Source organism: Hemiscyllium ocellatum, chromosome 23 (genome assembly GCF_020745735.1).
Source record: "Hemiscyllium ocellatum isolate sHemOce1 chromosome 23, sHemOce1.pat.X.cur, whole genome shotgun sequence".
Taxonomy (NCBI): domain Eukaryota; kingdom Metazoa; phylum Chordata; class Chondrichthyes; order Orectolobiformes; family Hemiscylliidae; genus Hemiscyllium; species Hemiscyllium ocellatum.
The window spans coordinates 37,848,079-37,869,591 of NC_083423.1; the positions used below are offsets into that span (position 1 = coordinate 37,848,079).

The 21,513-nt window shown below is 38.8% G+C and overlaps 2 protein-coding genes across 8 annotated transcripts in view; one reads left to right on the top strand and one right to left on the bottom strand.

Moving 5' to 3' along the window:
• The window catches only part of c23h12orf4 (chromosome 23 C12orf4 homolog), a 172,068-nt gene that overhangs the window by 45,608 nt on the left and 104,947 nt on the right, over nucleotides 1-21,513 (top strand). The gene's annotated exons all lie outside the window — the stretch shown is intronic.
• rad51ap1 (RAD51 associated protein 1) overlaps nucleotides 14,957-21,513 on the bottom strand; it is a 57,323-nt gene continuing 50,766 nt past the window's right edge. The window contains exons 6-8 of the mRNA XM_060842887.1: nucleotides 20,964-21,113; nucleotides 19,527-19,652; nucleotides 14,957-15,956 (exon numbers count right to left, since the gene is read on the bottom strand). Coding sequence (XP_060698870.1) covers nucleotides 15,829-15,956; nucleotides 19,527-19,652; nucleotides 20,964-21,113 — 404 coding nt within the window. The 3' untranslated portion in view covers nucleotides 14,957-15,828. The remainder of the gene's footprint in view (nucleotides 15,957-19,526; nucleotides 19,653-20,963; nucleotides 21,114-21,513) is intronic.

Genomic DNA, 21,513 nt, shown 5'->3' on the forward strand with positions numbered 1-21,513 from the left:
AACCATAGATGGCCCCTTATTAAGCTGAAGAAGCTACAGCTTCCACAGGCAAGGGGAGGACTGGACTTCCCAGACTTTAGGAAATATCAGTTAAGCTCCCTACTAAGTTACATAGCTGATTGGGTTTCATCTGATCCACAATCAATTTGGCTGGATATCGAAGCCTCCCAAGTAAAATACCCACTTATTAACCTTTTATTTTCAGATAAGAGGAAAATCATTACAGACCACTGTAAAAATCCCATAATATTAAACACAATTAAGGCCTGGAATATAATGCGGCAAAATGAGGATAACTCACATAAAACATCCCCCCATGCACCAATAGTAGGCGCATGGGGATTCCAACCGGGGATTACAGATGCCACCTTTAAACTCTGGAGATCCAGGGGCATCTCATGCTTAGGGGACCTATTTAAAGATGGGATCCTGATGTCCTTTGAGCAGCTGCGTCTGAAATTCGGAATACCTAATGGGGATCTCTTTCGATACTTCCAAGTTCGAGATTATAAACAGAGGAAGACTACATTAATAGATAGTCTTTATAAATCAGACAGAGAACGTAATGTCTTACGACCAGCGGGGGCATCCTCCGTTAGTACTATATACCATTTGCTACATGATGGAGTCTCAGGAGACATGGATGACCTGCTTAAAACATGGGAGCAGGACTTGGGGCTAGAAATCTCTGAGGATATGTGGAATGACATTTGGGAAAATGCTAGAAGAATTGCTATCTGTAACAGAACTCAGGCTATCCAACTAAAGATACTTCATAGGGCCTATATAGCTCCGGCTCGACTGGCAAAATTTAAGGCAGGAGCATCTCCAATGTGTCCTAAATGCAAAATAGAGGTGGGTACTCTTGTACATTGTCTGTGGACTTGTCAGAAAATCCGCAGATACTGGACTAAAGTGGCAAATACCCTGACAGAAATTTTAGGAACGGAAATTAGGGTGGACCCTGTATCTCTCCTTTTGGGCTTTTCGAACCTCTCATCTCTGGATATGCATGGGAAGAGACTATTTTCTATTCTCTCTTTCTGTGCAAGGAAAAATATTTTGGTGAACTGGGTGGCTGAGGGCCCCCCTGGACTTTCAAATTGGCACAGATTAATTATGGAATATATCCCCCTTGACTTCCTCACAAATATGGTGCACCGAAAGACTGAATTATTTTATAAAATATGGCAGCCCTTTTTGAATTATATAAATGCAGATATTTCGGCTATCCTAACAAGGGCTTTTATTTAGTGAAGATTTCAGACCGGGCTGCTCCGGGGCCCCTTGGGAGAGGAATCCTGCGCGAATACGGGTTTTATTATATTTGATGTTTATACATTCCGAGCATGTAAGAGACTTAGGTATACACTCTGGTTAGTTATAGGTTAGATTAGTAGAAAGTTGAGTTTTTTTTTCTTTCTTTTTTTCGTTTCTTTTTTTTCTTTTTTTTGTTTTCTTTCTTTCTCTTTTCTTTGTTAAATTATGGCTATTGTATATATGATTTAATTGTACATCAATGTTTGTATTTGAGAGTTTTGTTTATTTTTGTAAATTTGCAAAAATGTTAAATTTCAATAAAAATATCTACAAAAAAAAAAGACTGGTGTGGTTGGAATGGATTTCAGTTCATGGGGCGCTGATACCAGTTCTGTGGTAGATGAGAACTGTTCAGTTGAACTATGCTGGGACCGGTATCTTGGCTTATTGAATAAATCAGGTTGTAGAGAGGGCTTTAAACTAATTACAGGTAGCAAAGATTTGGGATAGGGGAAAGTGAACTCCAAAGCAAAGGCATACAGTGGGGGGAGGGGGGTGGTGGTATTACAAGGCAACTATTTGTATAATAATACCCAGTGTATGACAGGAAGGTATAGAATACACAAACATTGAAAAATCAAAGCAGAATAGATCACGGGGGGAAAAATGTAATAACTCTTTACTTAAATAGATGTAGCATTTGGAACAACCTATGAGGTTAAGAGGAATAATCTTATAACCATTAGAAGCTATGTGCTGAATCTTATTTTTCCTTGGCTAAATCTGAATTGCTTTGGGGTTTATGGAAGGTTTACCATGAGGCCAAGTGAGTTTTCTTACTGTACCTTATCAAACTTGCCACAATAGCTACCGACTTAGTGGTGTGATATACAAATGAGGTATTATTGTAATTCCTTAACATTATTGTTTACAGTTGAATTATCCTACTTGTCTCAAAGGTTCTAATTCAATCTTGTCTAAACCTAGCAGCAACATTATGCACCAATCCCCTGGTTCTTCTTTCTGATCGTGAAGGTTTAGACACCATCTCTGGCCAGTGTTTTCAGCAGGGCTTTCCTCCCTCTCCAACTTGCCAGATGGTCTTCTCTGCATCACCTAGGACCCCTTCTTGCTGTTGCCGGCTGATGTTGATTTTAGTTGTCAAGCAATGACATCCTGCTTCCCCTCCCCTCATACCCAGCTTTTTCCAATTCCACTGCCACTTTAGTTATCTCAATGATTTTTCAGGCTCCTGGATTTGTGTTGTTGGCATAGTGCTTCATGTCATGGAGCTATCAACTCACGCCAACTATCTTACCCACTTCAGTGCTGAGACCTGTGTGTTCTCCCCTGTGATCAGGCCACAGCTACCAACCAATTTATTGATATTGGCCTTGAACCACGTCCCAATTTCACGCCTCCAACATTGGAAATGTGAGAATCCGTGGAGAGGAAGACTTTGAGAAGGGGAGGTGAGATTTGTAGAAATTGAATGGAGTGGAGTAAAGAAGAGAGGCTCAAGAAAGACAATCAGTGCTGCAGTATTGTTTGTCCTCACACACAATGGCAGTTTAAAACTTAACTCCGCGATGGAGAGCGACCGTTGCTCTCATCTGCCTAGTTTCTGCCTTGCTTTCCTGATATACTCCTCCCAAGACTTGGCGCATGCCCCACCCCCACCAAACCAAATACCCAGCACCTTCAGGTGGTCAGTCCTGATGGTGAAGGGGATAGAGGACTGGTTGGCGCAGTTCCTGCAGAGCATGGCCTCGCTCTTGCCTCGGTTTACCTTGGCCCCTGAGGCCCGTTCGAACTGGTCACAAATGCACATGAGTCTGTGCATGAATAAAGATCCGAGCAGAAAACGGCAGCGTCACCCATGTACAGGGAGGCCTTAACCTCTAGGCCCCCATTGCCAGGAATAGTCACACCTCTCAGGCTCGCATCCTTCCTGATGGACTCAGCAAATGGCTCTATGCAGCTCACAAACAAGGCAGGAGAGATCTGACTGGGAAGCCATCTGATTCCCACCCATTGATAGAGACTGTACTGACAATGTTGGTGTAGAGCTGTTGGATCCAATTGCAGATTCCCTCCCCAAAGCCCATTTTGGAGAGGACATCTCTCATATACATGTGCGATATCCTGTCAAAGGCTTTCTCCTGGTCCAGGCTGATGAGGCAGGTGTCCACCCCTCTGTCCTGCACATAGGCATCGTATCCCTGAGGAGTGTGAGACTCTCAGCGATCTTCCTGCTGGTACAGCACAGGTTTGGTCAGGGTGAATCAGTGATCCCAGAGCAGATCTGACCTGGTTGGCGATGACCTTTGACAAGATTTTGTAGTCTACGTTTAATAATGAGACTGGTCTCCAATTTCGGATTTCCTCCCTCTCCCCCTTCTACTTGTAGATGAGGGTGATGATGCCTTTCCTCATGGATTCGCTTATGGTACCTGCCAGAACCATACTGACGTACGCCTCCAGCAGGTCCTGGCCAGTCAAGTCCCATAGAGCAGAAAGAACTCGACTGGTAAGCTGTTGCTTCCGGGAGTTTTATTCTTTTTGAAGGACTCGAGGGCCTTGGTCAGCTCATCCAGAGATGGCAGCTGGTCCAGCCTCTCCCGTGTTCTATCATCTAAGACCTCTGTGATAGAAGACAGGAATGACTGGGAGGCCGCGCTGTCAGTGGCTTTGAGTCGTACAGACTGGCATAGAAGGATTTGCTGATCCTCATGATGTCAGCCTGAAATGACGTTACCGAGCCATCTTCTTCCTTCAGGCTGCTGAGCACAGACCTCTCTTCGTGTACCTTTTGGAAGAAGAAACGTGAGCATGTCTCATCCTGCTCCACGGAGCGGACCCTGGACCGGAACATTATCTAGGAGACCTCCGAGGCAAAGAGCGAGGCTTGCTGGTCCTTCACCTCCTGGAGGTCCTCTGTGACATCGACCCCCATCGTCTGTAGTAGGAGCAATCTTCCCTCCATAACATCTTCCTTACAAGTCTGTTTCTTCTTAGAATGTGTCTTACCTAGTTTCTCTGCCGTTTCCAATGATGATCAATAAACGTCCCTGTTCGTGTTTCTAATGAGGAGGAGGAGACTGTTATGTGCGCAAAGAGACTATGGTTCTGAAATAGTTTAACAGTAAAACAGCCCCCTAATTGCTGTCACATATTCCCTACAAACAATTCCCCGTGATATTGTGGAATCATTAGTCATATATCTAAATAACTAAGCAGCTCTGTGCTGCCACCTTATGGTCAGAGTTTCTATGTGGTCAGAAGTCATTGTTAGCAAGATGTCTAATTTCAATGTATTTTTGATAGTCAGTGATATTATCCAACTGGGATCTTGATGATGGCTCTTCCGTAGAAGTGAATAGTCTCATGGTGTTCGTCTCCATTTATCACTTTTTTCTATAAGATTTGATCTAATTGATTTGAAAAAATGGATTTCACTTGGAGTATTCATTTTACAAGACATATAAAAGTGGCAAAATCAATGCAAGGGCTGTAAAAATCCCAGACAGATAATCGTATTACCATTTCATCCTCTTGAAATCAAAATTAACCCTGAGTTCAATATAGAATCAGAATCTTGCATCCATAGGAACCATCCATGGCAAGGTCACCTCACTGAACAAAGCAGATCTTCTATCACTAGCAGTTCATCTTGGATATGCATCAGTAAGTCCAGGTGGAATGTAGTGTTTTCCTTGAAATATGATTTTAAAAAAAAGGACTCCTGGGCTGATGTAATAGGACCAAAAATTGTGTGCAAATTCTTCAGGATTCATGTCTGGTACTTTAGGCTTGTTGTCTATAATGTCATCCATAAGTGTGGAGATAAGGTAGTTTCTAGCTTGCATGTTCTCTCAATCACGAGCCACAAACTCTCAAGTGAGGGCATGTTTAAGGTGGATAAGGTTGTACTCCCTATTGAGACTAATAGCAAAGGCAGAGCGTTTTCTATCATCCTGCCTAACTTCCATTCCTCCTGCATTCCAATGTGATGGGAAGCAAATGACATGAGCCATGGATTTTCTATCAGATGGAAAACTGATCTTCAGTACTAGAGCTACCTTTTGCACCTATGGTTTTGATACATTTCCCTGGTAGCTGTATCTGAGCACTGATATCACTATGATGTGATGGAGAATATCAAAAGTATATTGACATCATGAAGTGCACTTCTGGTACTTTATAGGTGTGCAACATCCACCAGTGGTTTCAAATCATTAATTTGCTGCATAATCACATATCGAAGGAATTTGCAAAGGACTCCAGATTGATGCTACAAAACAGGAGGAGGAAAGTGAACAAGGTGGTGAACGAAAGCCAAAATTCTGTTTTTCAGGAGGCCATGTAAGAATCATAGAATCCCTACAGTGTGGAAGAAGGCTATTTGGCCCATAGACTCCACACCATCTCTTTGAAGAGTATCCCAACTAGACCAACCCCTTCCTTGTAATCCTGCATTTCCCATGGCTAATCCACTTAGCCTGTATATCCCTGGACACTATGGGCAATGTAGCATGGCCAATCTACCTAAGATGCACATCTTTGAACCCTGGGAGGAAACTCACACAGACGTGGAGAGAATGTGCAAATTCCATGCAGAATTCACCCAAGAATGGAATCAAACCCAGGTCCCTTGCGCTGTGAGACAGCAGTCTAACCACTGAGCCACCCTGCTGTTTGTAAGGTCACAATGTGGGCAGTTGAAGGCAGAGCTCTGAAGTGCCATTTGACACATCCATCACAGTTCAACAGATTTGCAAATTGCCTCATTCAACTTAACCATAACAGCTTCAGGTATTATGGCTAATGCTTAAATATATTGTATCAGTTGTGGTACAGGGACCAAGAAACCACAAGAAAATGGAATTCATGATCATAAAACAAATAGCACATCTTCTCCCATTGCCCCACAATAATTTCCTTGCCCAAAGCCTGTTTCTCAGGTGGCTCCCTCAGAAAGGCTAAACAGCAGGAGGCTCAGATTCCTCAGTTGTGACAGATCTGTCTCACTGCTCCAATTGGTTCAGTAAAGGTAAAAGTACTATAGTCCCAGAGAACCGTGGAGCTACTCTGTCATTAGAGAGAGAGCTGATTGCTTTGACTGGAGGATCACCACACCTCAGGCAAGGTTGAAAAGACACAGGTTCATGGTAACCTCAACCGGTACAGTGATTGAACCTCTGCTGTTGGTATCACTCTGCATTGAAACCAGCTGTCCAGCCAACTGAGTTAAACAAACCCCAGTGAAGGAGAAAAGAAACTTTCCATTTTCTATCTCTTGGAATGTAACTTTATCAGAGTTAACATTCCTTAACATTGGTGTTTATTTTGAAGGTATCTGTAAAAGTGAAAGAAAAAGACTTTGATTTATTTAGCACTATTCACAATCATTAGAGTCTCTTTACAGCTCAGGTAGTACTTTTGAAATTAGTGACAGTTGTAAGAAACGCCACAGCTAAGTTCTGAACAGAAACACCACACAAACAACACCCGATAACAACCAGACAATGTTTTTATGATGTTGATTGAGGGATAAATATTGGCCATTACACCAGGAAGAACCTTCAAACTCTTCTTTGTGTAATAGTATTAACAAGATCTTTTATGAGCAGGCAGACAAGCCGTCATCCAAATATCTCATCCAAAAGATGGCACCCGCAGTCTTCATGTTTACGTTTAAGTCCTGCAACAGAACTTGCAAACAGAAACCTTGTGATTCACAGGCATCAGTGCTACTGGGTGACTTGCTGCAGACACTGTGCAAGAGAGAAAAGGGAAGTATTTGGTGGAATTCTGTTTATTTAAGTCAATAGGGATTGCGATGATAACGGGTGCTTGTCTGTGAAGGGGAGATGGGCTGCTTTTCAGCTTATTTAATATGATCAAATTCAGAGAGGAAGCTCACTTGGACTGAATAATGGCAAGTAACATTCGCACCGCACAAATGTCTAGAGGTTATCTCCAATAAAAGACAATCTAACCACCCTATTTTGACATTCAATGGTGTTACCATCACTGAATTCCCCATTATCAACATCTTGTGGTTACCGTTGACCAGAAACTCAAATGCACTCACCACATAAAAACAGAGTCTACAAGAGCAGGCCATAAGCTAAGAATACTGCTTCAAGTAGCTCACCCTCTGACTCCTCAAAGCCTGTTTGCCAGCAAGGCACAAGTCAGGAGTCTAATGGTATATTCCACACTTGCTTGGATGAGTGTAGCTCCAAAATTACTCAAGAAGCCTGACACCATGCAGGCCAAAGAGCCCGCTTGATTGGCACCACATCCACAAGCATCCATTCCCCCCACCCCCAATACTTAGTTTCAATGGTGAGTACTATTTATAAGATGCATTGCAGAAATTCAACAAAGACTCTTAAACTCCACCTCCCAACCCATGACTACATCCATTGAGATGGTCAAGGGTAGGAGATACTTGACCACCACCATCTGCAAGTTCTACTCCAAGCCACTTATCATTTGGACTGGAAATTTATGCCCATTCCTTCACTGTCGCTAGGTCAAAATCATAGAATTCCTTCCCGAACAACATTGTGAGTTTACCTACAGCATATGGACTGCAGTGGTTCAAGGAGGCAGATCACCACCACCTTCTCAAGGGCAACTAGGGACAGGAAAGAAATATTGGCCACCCAGCAACCGCCACATAAATAAATAAAAAAATCATCCTCCATTATACAGAAGTCTTTTTGGATCAATAAGCACTGTAGACATGAATACATTTGCCCTGAATGTAAATGGTTTTAAATGCTTGACCATTTCTGGATCTTGTATTAACGATGTGTTTTTGACAAGTGATGAAACATTTTGAAATACTGATGTTGCATAAAGTAGTTTGTCTATTGACGTCAGTGCTGTACAAGTGTTGAGGAAGTTATGAGTGAATTTCGATTATATTACTTTAAAAGACAGCTGAGTCTTTCTGCATGTAAACACTTTATTACTCATGCTGCTTTCTGTACAGACAAGTATGCAAGTTCTTCACATAATAAACAATGCTCATTATTTATTACTCCCTGTATTGTGAAAAAGTCCTAGGGGAAAGTTTGGGGGATTTTGTTTTAGCTGTTTTTGCAACTGGATCGCATGGTAATCTCATCATCTACCACGTAAAAACTATTTTTTTATCGTTGTGATTACATTAAATTTATGTTCCCTTGTTACTGTCTTGCCCACCAGTAGAAACAATCCACTATTATTGACATTAATATTATCCTTCATAATGTTGATGACTTCAACTGGGTCAATCTTTTAGGCTTGGGAAAAATACACTAACTTTTCAATCTTCATGTCAAGGAGGTAAATAAAGGGAAATGGTGGTACAATGATAATGTTACTGGGTAAGCAAACTAGAGACCCAGATTTGGGTTCAAATCCCACCACAGCAACTGGTAGAATTTAAATTCAATTAATAAATCTTGAATATAAAGCTAGTCAAGTAATAGTGACAATGAGACTGTAATTGATTGTTGTCGGAACATATCTGGTTCACTGACATCCTTTAGGAAAGGAAATCTACCATACTTACCTGGTCTGTTTTACATATGACTGCAGTCCCACAGCAAGTGGTTGGCTCTTAATTGCCTTCAGAGTTGGCCTAGCAAGCCTCTCAGTTCAAGGGCAATTAGGATGGGCAACAAATATTGAACTTGCCAGCAACACCCATATCGCATGGAAGAATTTAAAAAATTGGAATAATGAAGATTAAGTTAAAGCTATTTAGTTAAGCCACCTGCTTGCACTGGGTTAATGTAAGACCATGAGACAATGCTTCCTAAATATTTCCTCACCTGGTTTGCATTTCAAATCTTTAAAGTTGTTGCAATACTTAGTTTGAACCAAGAGAGGGAGCCTGTTAAAGCAGGAACAGAACTGTTTTAACTTCGTTGATGGCTTCAAGACGACCATTGCAACCTGTGAGCTCAAAACTCCAAAGTTTTAGTTGGTGACTCCACTTGAGGCCTGGACCCACACTTATACCTGCCCTGACATAAGATATGAGGGCAGGATTTGGCCTTTCAACACTGCTCTGCTAATCAGCAAGATCTTCTAGCTCAACTTCACCTTTCTTTGTGGGAGAAGTGGTGGAACTTGATGGTATTGTACTGGAATAGTAATCCAGAACCCAAGCTACTGGTCCAAGGACATAGGTTCAAATCACGTCATGCCAGATGGGGAAAGTTAAATTCAATAAAAATATGGAATTAAACAAAAAAAAATAGCTGAATGGTGACCATGTTACTATTGGGGTAAAAACAACAGACTGTAGATGCTGGAAACCAGATTCTGGATTAATGGTGCTGGAAGAGCACAGCAGTTCAGGCAGCATCCAAGGAGCAGCAAAATCGACTTTTCGGGCAAAAGCCCTTCCTGATGAAGAGCTTTTGCCCGAAACGTGATTTCGCTGCTCCTTGGATGCTGCCTGAACTGCTGTGCTCTTCCAGCACCACTAATCCAGAACCATGTTACTATTGCCTGTTACAGTAAATACCAAAAGATCATAAGAAATGGAAACAGCAGTTGACCTTTCAGCCCCTTGAGCCTGCTCTGCCATTCTGCAGGATCATGACTGATCTGCCACTCCTCACATCCCTTTTCCTGCCCCTTCCCTGTAGCCCTTGATTCACCCACTGATCAAGAATCTATCTCAGCCTTAAACATGCCCAAAGACTTTGCCCTCACAGGTCTCTGTGGTAAGCAGTTATAAAAACTTAAGCCTCAGAAGAAATTCTTCTTCATCTCAGTCTGAAATTGATGCCCCTTTGTTCTGTGACTACACCTTCTGGTCGTAGATTATCCCACGAGGGGAAACATCCTTTCAGCATTTACACAGATATGACATAGAATCATACAGCATGGAACAGACACTTTGGTTTGACTTGTCCCGGCTGACTACATTCCCAAACTAAACTAGAGCCACTTGCCTGCATTTGGCCTTTTGTATTCATATACTTATCCAAATGTATTTTAAACATACCTGCATCCGACCACTTCCTCTGGGAGTTCATTCTACAGACTAACCATTCTCGGTGTAAAAGCATTGTCACCATAGCCTTCTTAAATCTTTCTCCTCGCATCTTAAACATATACCCCTAGTTTTGAACTCCCCTGGCTTAGTAAAAAGACCTTTATCCTTCATGATTTTATAAACCTTTATAAGCTCACCCCTCAACTTCCTATGCTCCAATGAAAAACATCCCAGACTATCCAATCTATTTTTATAATTCAAACCATCCATTCCTAGCAACATCATGGTAATTCTTTTTTGAACACTCTCCATTTTAATAATATCCTTCCAGTAACCTGAACTGCACACAGTACTCCAGAAGAGGTCTGAACAATGTCCTATTCAACCTCAATATGGCATCCCAACTCCTATACTCAAAGGTCATACATTTCAATGAGATTATTTCTAATTCTTCTAATCTTCAGTGAGTAGAGTCCCAACCTATTTAGCCTTTGCTCATGAGACAATCCCTCCACACTAGGGATCATTCTAGTGAATCTTCCCTGAACTACCTCCAATGAAATGAAATCTTTCCTTAAAAAAGGCATCTAAAACTGCTCATAGTACTCCAGATGTGGTCTCATCAGTACCTTGTATAATTACAGCAAGCCTTTCTTACTTTTATACCTCAACCCCTTGAAATAAGGGCCAGCATTCCATTAGTCTGTGTGTTGCACATAAGTATCCCACCCCACAACAACCAAGTCCCTTTGTGTTGTAGTTTTTCTCCATTTAAATAGTACCCTTTTCTGTCTTCCCTTCAAAAATGAACAACGTAACGGCCAACTTTTTGCCCGCTTACTGAACCTATCAAAATCTCATATATTGTAAACAGTTGTGGTCCTGGTACAGATCATTGTGGAAAGTCAATGGTTACAGGTTGCCACCCTGAAAAAGAACCCCTTCCTCCCTCCGACTCCCACTTGCTATTTACAACTCATGTCTGTCACTACACTGCCTGCAACACTGTTGGCTCTTATGACTCAAGATTTTATGTGGTATCTTGTTGAATATCTTCTGGAAATCCAAGTACAACACACTTACTGGTTCCCTTCTAAAACACTCTGGTTTTCTCAAAAACTTCAAATAAATTAATCAGGTTGATTTCCCTTTCATAACACCATGCTATCTCCGCTTGATTGATTATGGTTATCTGTTTTTTGCCTCCCTTTTAGAACAGGAGTGTCACACTGGCAGTGTTCCAATCCTCTAGTACTACTCCAGAATCTAGGAATTTTTGTAAAATTACAACCAATGCATCCTCTACCTCTGTAGCTACTTCTTTTAGGATCCTAGGATCACTATTTTGACCAAAATTACTCAATCACTTAGAGGTAAAGAAAATCATAGGTGCTGGAAAGTTGAAGGTTAAAAACCACATAACACCATGTTATAGCCCAACAGGTTTATTTGGAAGCGCTACCTTTCAAAGTGCTGCTCCTTCATCAGGTGATTGTGGAGAATAAGACTGTAAGACACAGAATTTACAGCAAACGTTTACAGTGTGATGCAACTGAAATTATATATTGAAAAAGACCCAGATTGTTTGTTAAGTCTCTCATCTTTTAGAGTGACCATGTTGGTTTCAGTTCTTTCATCTGTAAATCACAAAACTTTTTTTTAAAAGTTACATTCTCAAGTGCTCTTTAACAATTGGTGGCATGTCAGCCCAGATAAAGTATTGAAGCTGTTAACTCCCTGTGAGGCTATCTATGCCACAATGGTCAGACTGATTCTAATCTAAAAAATGGATTTACAGAATCTTACATGGATTCATGCAGTTTTTGAGCAAGTGAAATGTATTTCTGCCAGTACAAATTCACCCCACCAACTTGTATGTGTATGTGTGCATGTGGATATGTGTGTGTGTGTATGAGTTGGGGATGGGGAAAGAGGGTTTGGGGGGGGGGGGGGCGATTATGAGTCTCTGTGAGAGGATGTGTGTGTGTATGTGCGTGTGAGTGTAAACGGGTTTAAGTCTGTGAGAGGATGTATGTAGGACTGTATGTGTGAGTATGAGAAAGGGTCTGAGTGTGTGTGTCTGTGTGTATAGTGCAATGGAGTCACCTGTAATGTGACATAAATCCAAGGTCCCGGTTGAGACCACCCCCAGAGATACTGAACTTGTCTATCAGCCTCTGCTCGGCCACTTTACATTGTTGCCTGTCCCAAAGTCCACCTTGGAGTACGGTAACCCGAAGGCCTGAGGTTGAATGTTCAGACCACTGAAGTGTTCTCAGACTGGGAGGGAACACTCCTGTCTGTTTTGTCCTGCGGTGTCCATTCATCCGTTGCTGTAGCCTGTTTGGTCTTGCCAATGTACCATGCCTCAGGGCATCCTTGCCTGCAGTGTATGAGATAGATAATGTTGGCTGAGTCGCATAAGTACCTACTGTGTACATGGTGGGAGGTGTCCCCAAGCATAATGGTGGTATCCATGTCAACATTCTGACACGTCTTGCAGCATCTACCATGACAAGACAGACACACATACACACTCACACCCTCTCTCATACACACCCTCTCACAGACTTAAATCCCTTTACACTCACATACACACACCCGCCCATAGACACTTATAGCCCCCCCCACACACACACCCACCCACCCACATGTACACATACACATATAAGTTTGTGGGGTGAATTTGTACTTGCAGAATTACGTTTTACTTTGCTCAAAAACTGCATGAATCCATGTAAAATTCCGTAAATCTGTTTTTTTAGATTAGAATCAGTCTGACCATTGTGGCACAGACATCCTCACAGGGAGTTAACACCTTCAATACCTTATCTGGGCCAACATGACACCAATTGTTAAAGTGCACTTGAGAATGTAACTTTTTAAAAAAAGTTTTGCAATTTACATATGGAAGAACTGAAACCAACATGGTCATTCCAACAGATGAGCGACTTAACAAACAATCCAGGTCTTTTTCGATATACAATTTCAGTTCCCTCACACTGTAAACTTTTGCTGTAAATTCTGTATCTTACAATCTTTTTCTCCACAATCACCTGATGAAGGAGCAGCGCTCCGAAAGCTAGTGCTTCCAAATAAACCTGTTGGATTATAATCTGGTGTTGTGTGATTTTTAACTTTGTGCACCCCTGTCCAACACCAGCATCTCCAAATCATGGAAAGGTGAAGTAATGGTGACATTGAAATGTTAACCTGCCTGTCTTCTTTAGCTGCTAATCAAAATTCCAAGTTCTTTTTTACAGTGGGGAAGGAAGATTATTTTACCATTCCCCAATTAATGTGTATTGCTGATACAGTACATGATTGTTAGAGGCACTGACTTTCCAATGAGATGTTGAACTGAAGCACCATTTCTCTTCAGGTAAAGGTAACAGATCCTTTGGCACTATTCGAAGAGAAAGTTCGACAAATTACCTCGCTAACATCTTTCCTGTGATAACCAAAGACAAGGCATCTGGTCATTCACCTCATTTGCTGACGTAACATTTAATGAATTCTGATGGGGGAGGAAAAAAGATCTATTACGTCATGACTCATTGGGGTAGCATGCTAGAAATCAAACCCTGCTACACCCAGATTCATCACAAAAGTTGAAGACTTTAAAATAAGGACATAAAACTTCCCAATATACCTAATTTTCAATCCCAGTTTGAAAGAAGCGTAGACAAGGTTTTTGCACTTAGCAAGCTTTACTATTCATTACAAGTAATACAAGTACAGGTAAGCAGTTACATACTCTCATCATATAACACTACTAATTAAAATTCTATCCTGCCATGAACTCCTTCTTACACATACATACACACATGGAAAAAAAACACATGGAGAGGGTAAAAACTGGAAAGATAATTCAGTAGTCTTTGTCTACAAATTCTCTTGAGCTGGTTCTTGCTCATCAGAAAGATTCTTCCTGGCTTCCCTTTTCCGAATGTTTCCACTGGTTTGCAGGAGGTAAGGGTGGCTGGTTCACTTGTAAAATGGGTCTGATTTATCAAAAGCCACAACTTACATTAACTTGCTAAAGGTAAGATTAACATTTTTTTCCAAATTTGAAGTGAGATTTGACTTTTCAGAACAAGAGACAGCACCTGAGGTGTTGGAGATCAAACTCTTCTCTATAACTTACTCCTAATCCAAGCGGTCCATGGTTACCAGAGATTCAATCACATGACTGTTAGCAAAGCTCCCTTATTATCAATAACTAGTCACTAGTCCATAGACCAATCAACTTCTTACTGCTATTCAGTTGCATCTTTGGAAATAACATTTGGCTCCAATTTGTCTATAACCACTCCAATTACTGCTTGCTCAAGAAGTTGTACAAATAAATGCTCTCCATGGGCTTCAGGTTATTTACTTTCAAACCATCCTTTCAAACATGGATTTAGAACAATTCTCTCTCATTTCAGGACTTAATTTTTTAAAAAACACAAAATAGAAAGACATTGTCCTTAGACCTATAAAAGTAATTCTTTATTTGCAAAATAGTTTAGACATTGCTCAGATATATTAGAGGTGCTATAGATTCAGGTGTTTGTGCAACATTAAAAAAAATTTATACACCTTACATTTATTACAAATAGATGTTTATTTTAAACTTACAAAAATTATTAGAATTCCAACCTTTAAATTGCCTTAAATGTACATCAAATCTTAAGGACATGGTTAAAAAGTTAATAGTAAATTTGGTTCAGGCATGAAAGGACTTCTGATGTTATTGAATTATATCTGCTTAATAAGAACAGTGTTACAATATCTACCAATTATAAGGCAACAACAGTATTTCTCTAGGCATTCAAATTCCTTAAAAAGAGAAGCTACAATGACATAAAATATTGACAGGCTATGTGATGCTTGTCAAGCGCAGCTTTCAGGCTAAAACAAACTACATGGATAGAAATTCCAACTCAAAACCAATGTTACCTCACATAGCCCACTGCATTGGTAAAAGAAGATTTACTATGTACAGCTAATATTGCAAATGTGTTTATAATTAATGTGTTTGAGTGCACAGATAACATTACCACCCAATTCACTTTGGGCCATCCCAATGGCTTCAGTAAGTAAGTGTTGCAGAAATAAAAAACTTTTCTGTCATGGTCTCACACTGTGGACCTAAGTTAAAGCTGGCCAGATTTAATGCATAGCCCTTATGAGCAAAAATTTATATCCTGTTCACCTGAATCATACAGGTAAAGGTCCAGTGCACCAAGCACTGATTTCTGTCTGTAAAACTATCACAAACAAGATATTTCAAGTTTAGATAGTGAATTTACAAACATTATCAAATTGTCAATGTCAATTGACAGAAATATGGAAAATAGTTTCCTGGGCTCTTTGGGAAATAACATTGTCAATATGATGAAAAAACATTTCCTCCAGTCATTGTTTCTGCCAAGATTGTTCACAGGTTCTAAAGAAATATACCTTCTTAAAGAAATGCAAATCTTATGATAATACAAAGAATAAAATCAATATTAATACAATAACATAGAGATAAAATTTCATCTGTCTTGAAAAGTTTTAAATCACGTTCAATCATGGTCAATTGTTGGGTGCAAAGGTTTCACTCTGGCTAATCGAGATAAGCCTAATCGAAGGCCTTGACATGGACTTCTTACAGAAATTTGTTCCCGTGAGTTTCCACTGCTTTCTTTAGGAGCTGTAAGAGAAGATCAAAGTTTTCCCATTTTAAAGTGTAATAACAGAAATAGTTGAAAACAAACTGATAAAAGTATTTCAATCCTTAGGCTTTCTAATTTTAAAACAGAATGTAACAAAATACTATTTAATAGTATTTTTGACTTTGAGATTCATGAATTCCACCTTTGCTTAGCATAGTACACAGACAAAAACAAAATATGCAATGTGCCTCATTGAATGTAGGACTGACTGATCCAATGAAATTATGCTGAAAAGAGTTTACCACTAATCCAGCATTCAGTATTTGTGGGACACTTAAGCGACTTTGAACTGTTTAAATCAGCAGATTAGAACTTCAGAGAGATAAGTAAAGACCTGTTAGTTCTTGCAGTGAGAAAGATTACAGGAAAGAATTACTGAATACAAATAGGATAACCTTCTGAGATAACCAAGAAAATGCATTTTTTTCTTCCAAAAGGGTTGCATGACTCTCATACGAACTATACAATACAACCAATGCATTTCTCTTATTTAATCTCTACCCACATATCGCTATAGAAGATATTCTTACATACACTGTCAACTTCTTCCATTATAAATTCCTCTGCCCACAATTATAAAGCAAACTAAATATATTACATTCCTAGCAACGATAAATTTATAGAATTTTAGATTTTTATTTGCTAGCTTCTCAGAATGAGCTAAAGAGAAACTCTTGCTGCAAGGTTTCACAATGTCACATTTATTTAACTGTCAGTCGGTAACAATCATTTTATTTTTGCAAATCTAATTTTGTTTGTAGTTGGTAACAGAATCATTTTATTTTTGCAAATCTAATTTTGTTTGTAGTTAACATTAAAGCTATCATTTAAATTCAGAAATCCCCAACTTTAAGCAAGATTTTTAGTGGACGAGCAACTAGGTTTTGTAATTGAAGCAGCTGCTGAAACTTGTTCTGTAACTGTATCAGCTTTGGCTCCTTGTGTTACAAACATAAAACTAGCCAATTTAGTACAACTTAGCACTCAACTGTGACTTACAGTAGAGTGCTGGGAATTGAACAGGAAGGAAAGGAGGTTCTCCTTTGTTTTGCTTTATTAAGTTGTTCAGCTTCCAGGAGTCGTTTCTTATTCTGCTACAGGAGAAGAAGCTAGTTATTTGATAATTTTGTAAGTGACTAAACTTTATTTTTATTATAACATTCAAAATAGTGTACCAAGTAGTGGTAAGGTTAATAAAATATACAAAAAGGTAAATGTATAATGGAATAAATTAGTTATTTAGAACACATTAAAAATAGGTGATGTGTCAGAGCTACAGCATGTGGGAGCTCCTGGATGCCGACATCATCCAGGGCTAATACATCAACAATAAGTATTGAAGTTTGAGCAGCTTCGGCTCAAAAAATGTGAATTAGAGGCTAAATTACACAAATGCTAAGACATGTCTGGGATGGGGAGATATCTGGAATTTTTGTATCAGGAGGCAATTTGTTACTTAGGACAGGGTTTTTGATTCAGTCAATGTTCAGGGACAGAGGTGTGTGACTCCAACTGAGACAGATAAGGGAACCCAGAGGTAAGGAGGACAGGAGCATGATTGTCCAACATGTTGAGGTTATTGGAGTTCTTTGAGGAAGTAACATGCTGTGGATCATGCAGAACCAGTAAATGCACTGTATTTGGATTTCCAGAATTCATTGGATAAAGTGCCACATTAAAGGTTATTCTGAAAAAATAAAAGATAATGATGTCGGGGTAATAATATTGGCATGGATAGAAGTTTGGCAAGTTAACAGGAAACAGAAAGTAATCATAAATGAGTCATTTACTAGTTATCAAGATTAATGAGCGCTATGCTACAAAGCATCAGTGCTGGGAACTCAATATTTTACAATTTATAGAAATGATATGAATGAGGGAACAAAAGGTAGGGTTGATACATTTGATGATGACATAAAGACAGGTAGGAAATTCAGTTGTGAAGAGGATAAAAGGAAATACAAAGGAATATAAATAAGTAAAATGAGAGAGCAAAGGTCTAGCACATTGAATAAAATGTGGTAGAACATAAATTGTTCATTTCAGCATGAACAATAAAAAGCAGAATATCAAAATAGTGAGAGATTGCAGAGCTCTGAGATGCAAAGGAATCTGTGTCCTAGTGAATGAATCACAAAAGATTAGTATGCAGGTACCGCTAGGAATCAGGAAAGCTAATAGAATGTTGTTGTAAGGAGAACTGAATACAAGAGCAGGGAGGTTATGCTTCAGGCCACTGATGAGACCATATGTGGATTACTACATACAGTATTGATCTTTTTATTTAGGACAGTTGTAAATACATTGGAAGCAGTTCAGAAAAGATTAACTAGATTAATTGCTGGAATGTTTTCTGAGAAAAGGATGGACAGGCTAGATTTATATCTTCTGGAGCTTAGGTGAGTAAGCAAAGAGTTGACTGAAACATATAAGATCCTGAAGAGTCTTGACAGGGTACATGTAATAAGGATATTTCTGCTTGTGAGAGTATCTAGAATCATAAGCCACCATTTAAGACAGAGAAGAGGAGAATTTGTTTCTCACACAGACTGGCAAGTCTTTCAACTCTCTTCCTCAAAAGGCCATGGAAGCAGAGTTCTTGAATATTTTAAAAACAGAGGTAGATAGATTCTTGATAAGTCAGGGGTTAAAAAGATAATGGTGGTAGGTGAGAATGTATATTGATCGAATTAGTCATGACTTTGGTTAATGGCAGATCCAACTTGAGGGGGTGAAGTGGTCTAGTTCTTGGTTCTTTATCTGTGTGCTCATAAGTTTTATAAAAAGTTAAAATGAAAGCATTGGAAAGTAACAGAAAAAGCTCATAAGAATAATTCTCAAGAAAAGGAGTTTAAGCTACATGGATAAAATGGAGAAGCTCCAGCTGTTTTATTTTGAGAAAGTTGGGAAGCAGTTTGATAGAGCTATTCAAATTATGACAGGTTTAGACAGCAAATGAGGAGAAACTGGGTATTGTGTTTGCATGGCAAAAGTTCTTGATGAAGAAGACACCAATTTAAGATGACTGGCAAAAGAAAATGTGATGAGGAAAATGTTTTGTGCACCTTGTAGTTTGGAGCTAGAATGTACTACCTGAAAGTGCAGTGGAGGCAGCACCCATTTTGACCTTATAAAGGAAATTAGATAACATCAGAGCAGAAAGATTTTGCAGGTTGTAGGGAAGTGGGGCTAACAGAGTTATCCGTGCAGAGACATGACATGGACATGACAGGACAAAATGGCCTCATTCTACCCTGTAACTATTCTATTAATCTGTTGGAAATGAAATTATTCTCATCATTCCAATACCAAAGTAAAAGTTAATTACATGGAATTATTCTAATTTCACCAATTTTGAATTTTTGATTGGGAGTCAATGTTTTCATTTGAAAATTCTTAACATTACTTATTTCCCTTGAGGCTGTCAAAGTTATTGAAATCTTAAATAAAAGTTAAAGTTAAATGGATTCAAAATTGATCTCATTAAACATGTGTTTTGTGATGTAATTTAGAAAGTAAAATCTGTTTATCAGATAACAGACACATACCTGGTGGCGTCCACTTTGGTTTTTTCATTCCAGTGGAAGGGTTTGATTCGTGTAATGATTTAGAAGGTGATGGAGAAGCTGGCATCTCTTCCAATAATAAAGGCTTGCTTTTTACTGGAGCTGCAGCTACAGGAACAAATGTCAAAATATTATAAGTTCCACTGTTCCCTTTTGTCGATATCCTTTGAAATTTTATGATTAGATCACAGAAGTGCATAAAACAGCACTGTTGTTTTCTGTCAGTTTATAGTAGTAGCTGGTCCATTCAGAATATACCCACAATGACTTGACCGAATTTGGTAACGATACATAGAAGATCAGCAAAAGTGAACTTGATCCAAACCACTTTGTTGCAGTATATCAAAACTTGAATAAGACAGATGGACTTAGAAGAATAGATATTAAAAATTCAAATTAGTCCTCTATTCTCCAGTACACATTTCTCAACAATCAAGGAGTTTCGTTTCAAGCTTTCTTTTATACTCTTAAATCTACCATTTGTCTTTAAGCATCCTTACTTCTTATTTGTAAAGTATTTTGCATCACACTAGGACTTCGAAATCAAGATCATATGACTTTTCTTGGGAGTACTTTGGAAGACATCAAATCCGACTAGTTTTCTAGCACATTCAGAGATTTACTTTTATTCAGCAGGTTTACAATTTGTTCCCTACTCCTTAAATGTGCTCAAATATTTAAATGCAACAAATAACATACATAAAATATGTTTGAAGAAATCTGCCAAATTATCCCTTTTAATTGTGGTTATACCAGTCTCCTTTTATCTATACTTTTAGCCATTTCTTAACTCAGTAATTTGCACTTAATTACAAATATAGCTGAGATGGAATGAACTAATTGAGTACATGGTCTTCTTTGGCCCATATAGCATAAGTGGCACACTCTAGAATCAGAATAAATGTGGGATTTATTTGTACTTCTGCAGTTCCAAACATCAGGATGCAGTTTTTAAGGATTTATTGCTAACTTCTAAACTATTAACTTTGCAATAAATTGTTCAACAAATTTGCTTTTTTTTAAAATAAATATGATTTTACTTAACCCTAAAACATAATTCAATTGTTTCAGTTAGAAGTGAAGAGTTTTTAAAATCTCAATAGTTTTGACAGGAAACTAATACATCAAGTCTGATTTTTTTTTAAAGAAATTGACTTTTAACAAATAAACTTTGCTTCATTTTTGCTAAATGTCATTGAATCAATTAAACAGAGTGCTACAAATAAATGGAATATCTCTGATAGCTTCAAGAAGAATGTTGCACTTGATGCTGGAAGCCTGTTAATAATTGCTGATATACAAATATTCCATAATCATTCCACTGTTAACTGCATTACAGAATTCACAATGACCTTGCTCTATAATTTACAGCACAAGTTTTGTTAAACACAATTATTTGCAATGGTCAGTAGAACCTACCTGTAGGAATGTTGTTGAGTTTTGAAGATTTTTTCTCCTTTTTGCTTTGTGTTTTAATTTTATCCTTTTTCTTCTTTTTATTTGACATATTTTTAAAAGTAAATTCCTCATCCTCATCTGTACTATTTTCACTGCTTTCTGATTCTTCAGCTGCAAAACAAATACTGTTGAAAATCCAGATATGAAACAACCAAAAAAGCAAATTCCCAAAATAATACTTAATTGTTCCAGTTTTATTCTCAACCTTTTCGCATACTATTAACACATGACATTTTAGTTAAGAATGAGGTCATTTGATATATTGTTCCTGTACATCAGAACGGTCTGTTCTAACCTCAGTTCCCTGCTCTTTCATCACGTGCTTTACCATTTTGTCAAATGTTTACCTAATTCCCTTTTCAACATGACTACTGAAGCCAAGTCAATGCATTCCATCATTTCTTCTTCCACTTATCTTTTTGTATTAAATCTTACATTTAAAGTCTCTATGTTTCCACTTTTAAATCTCTCTGTTACTTTACTCCAGTGAATATAGGTTTTGAATGATACA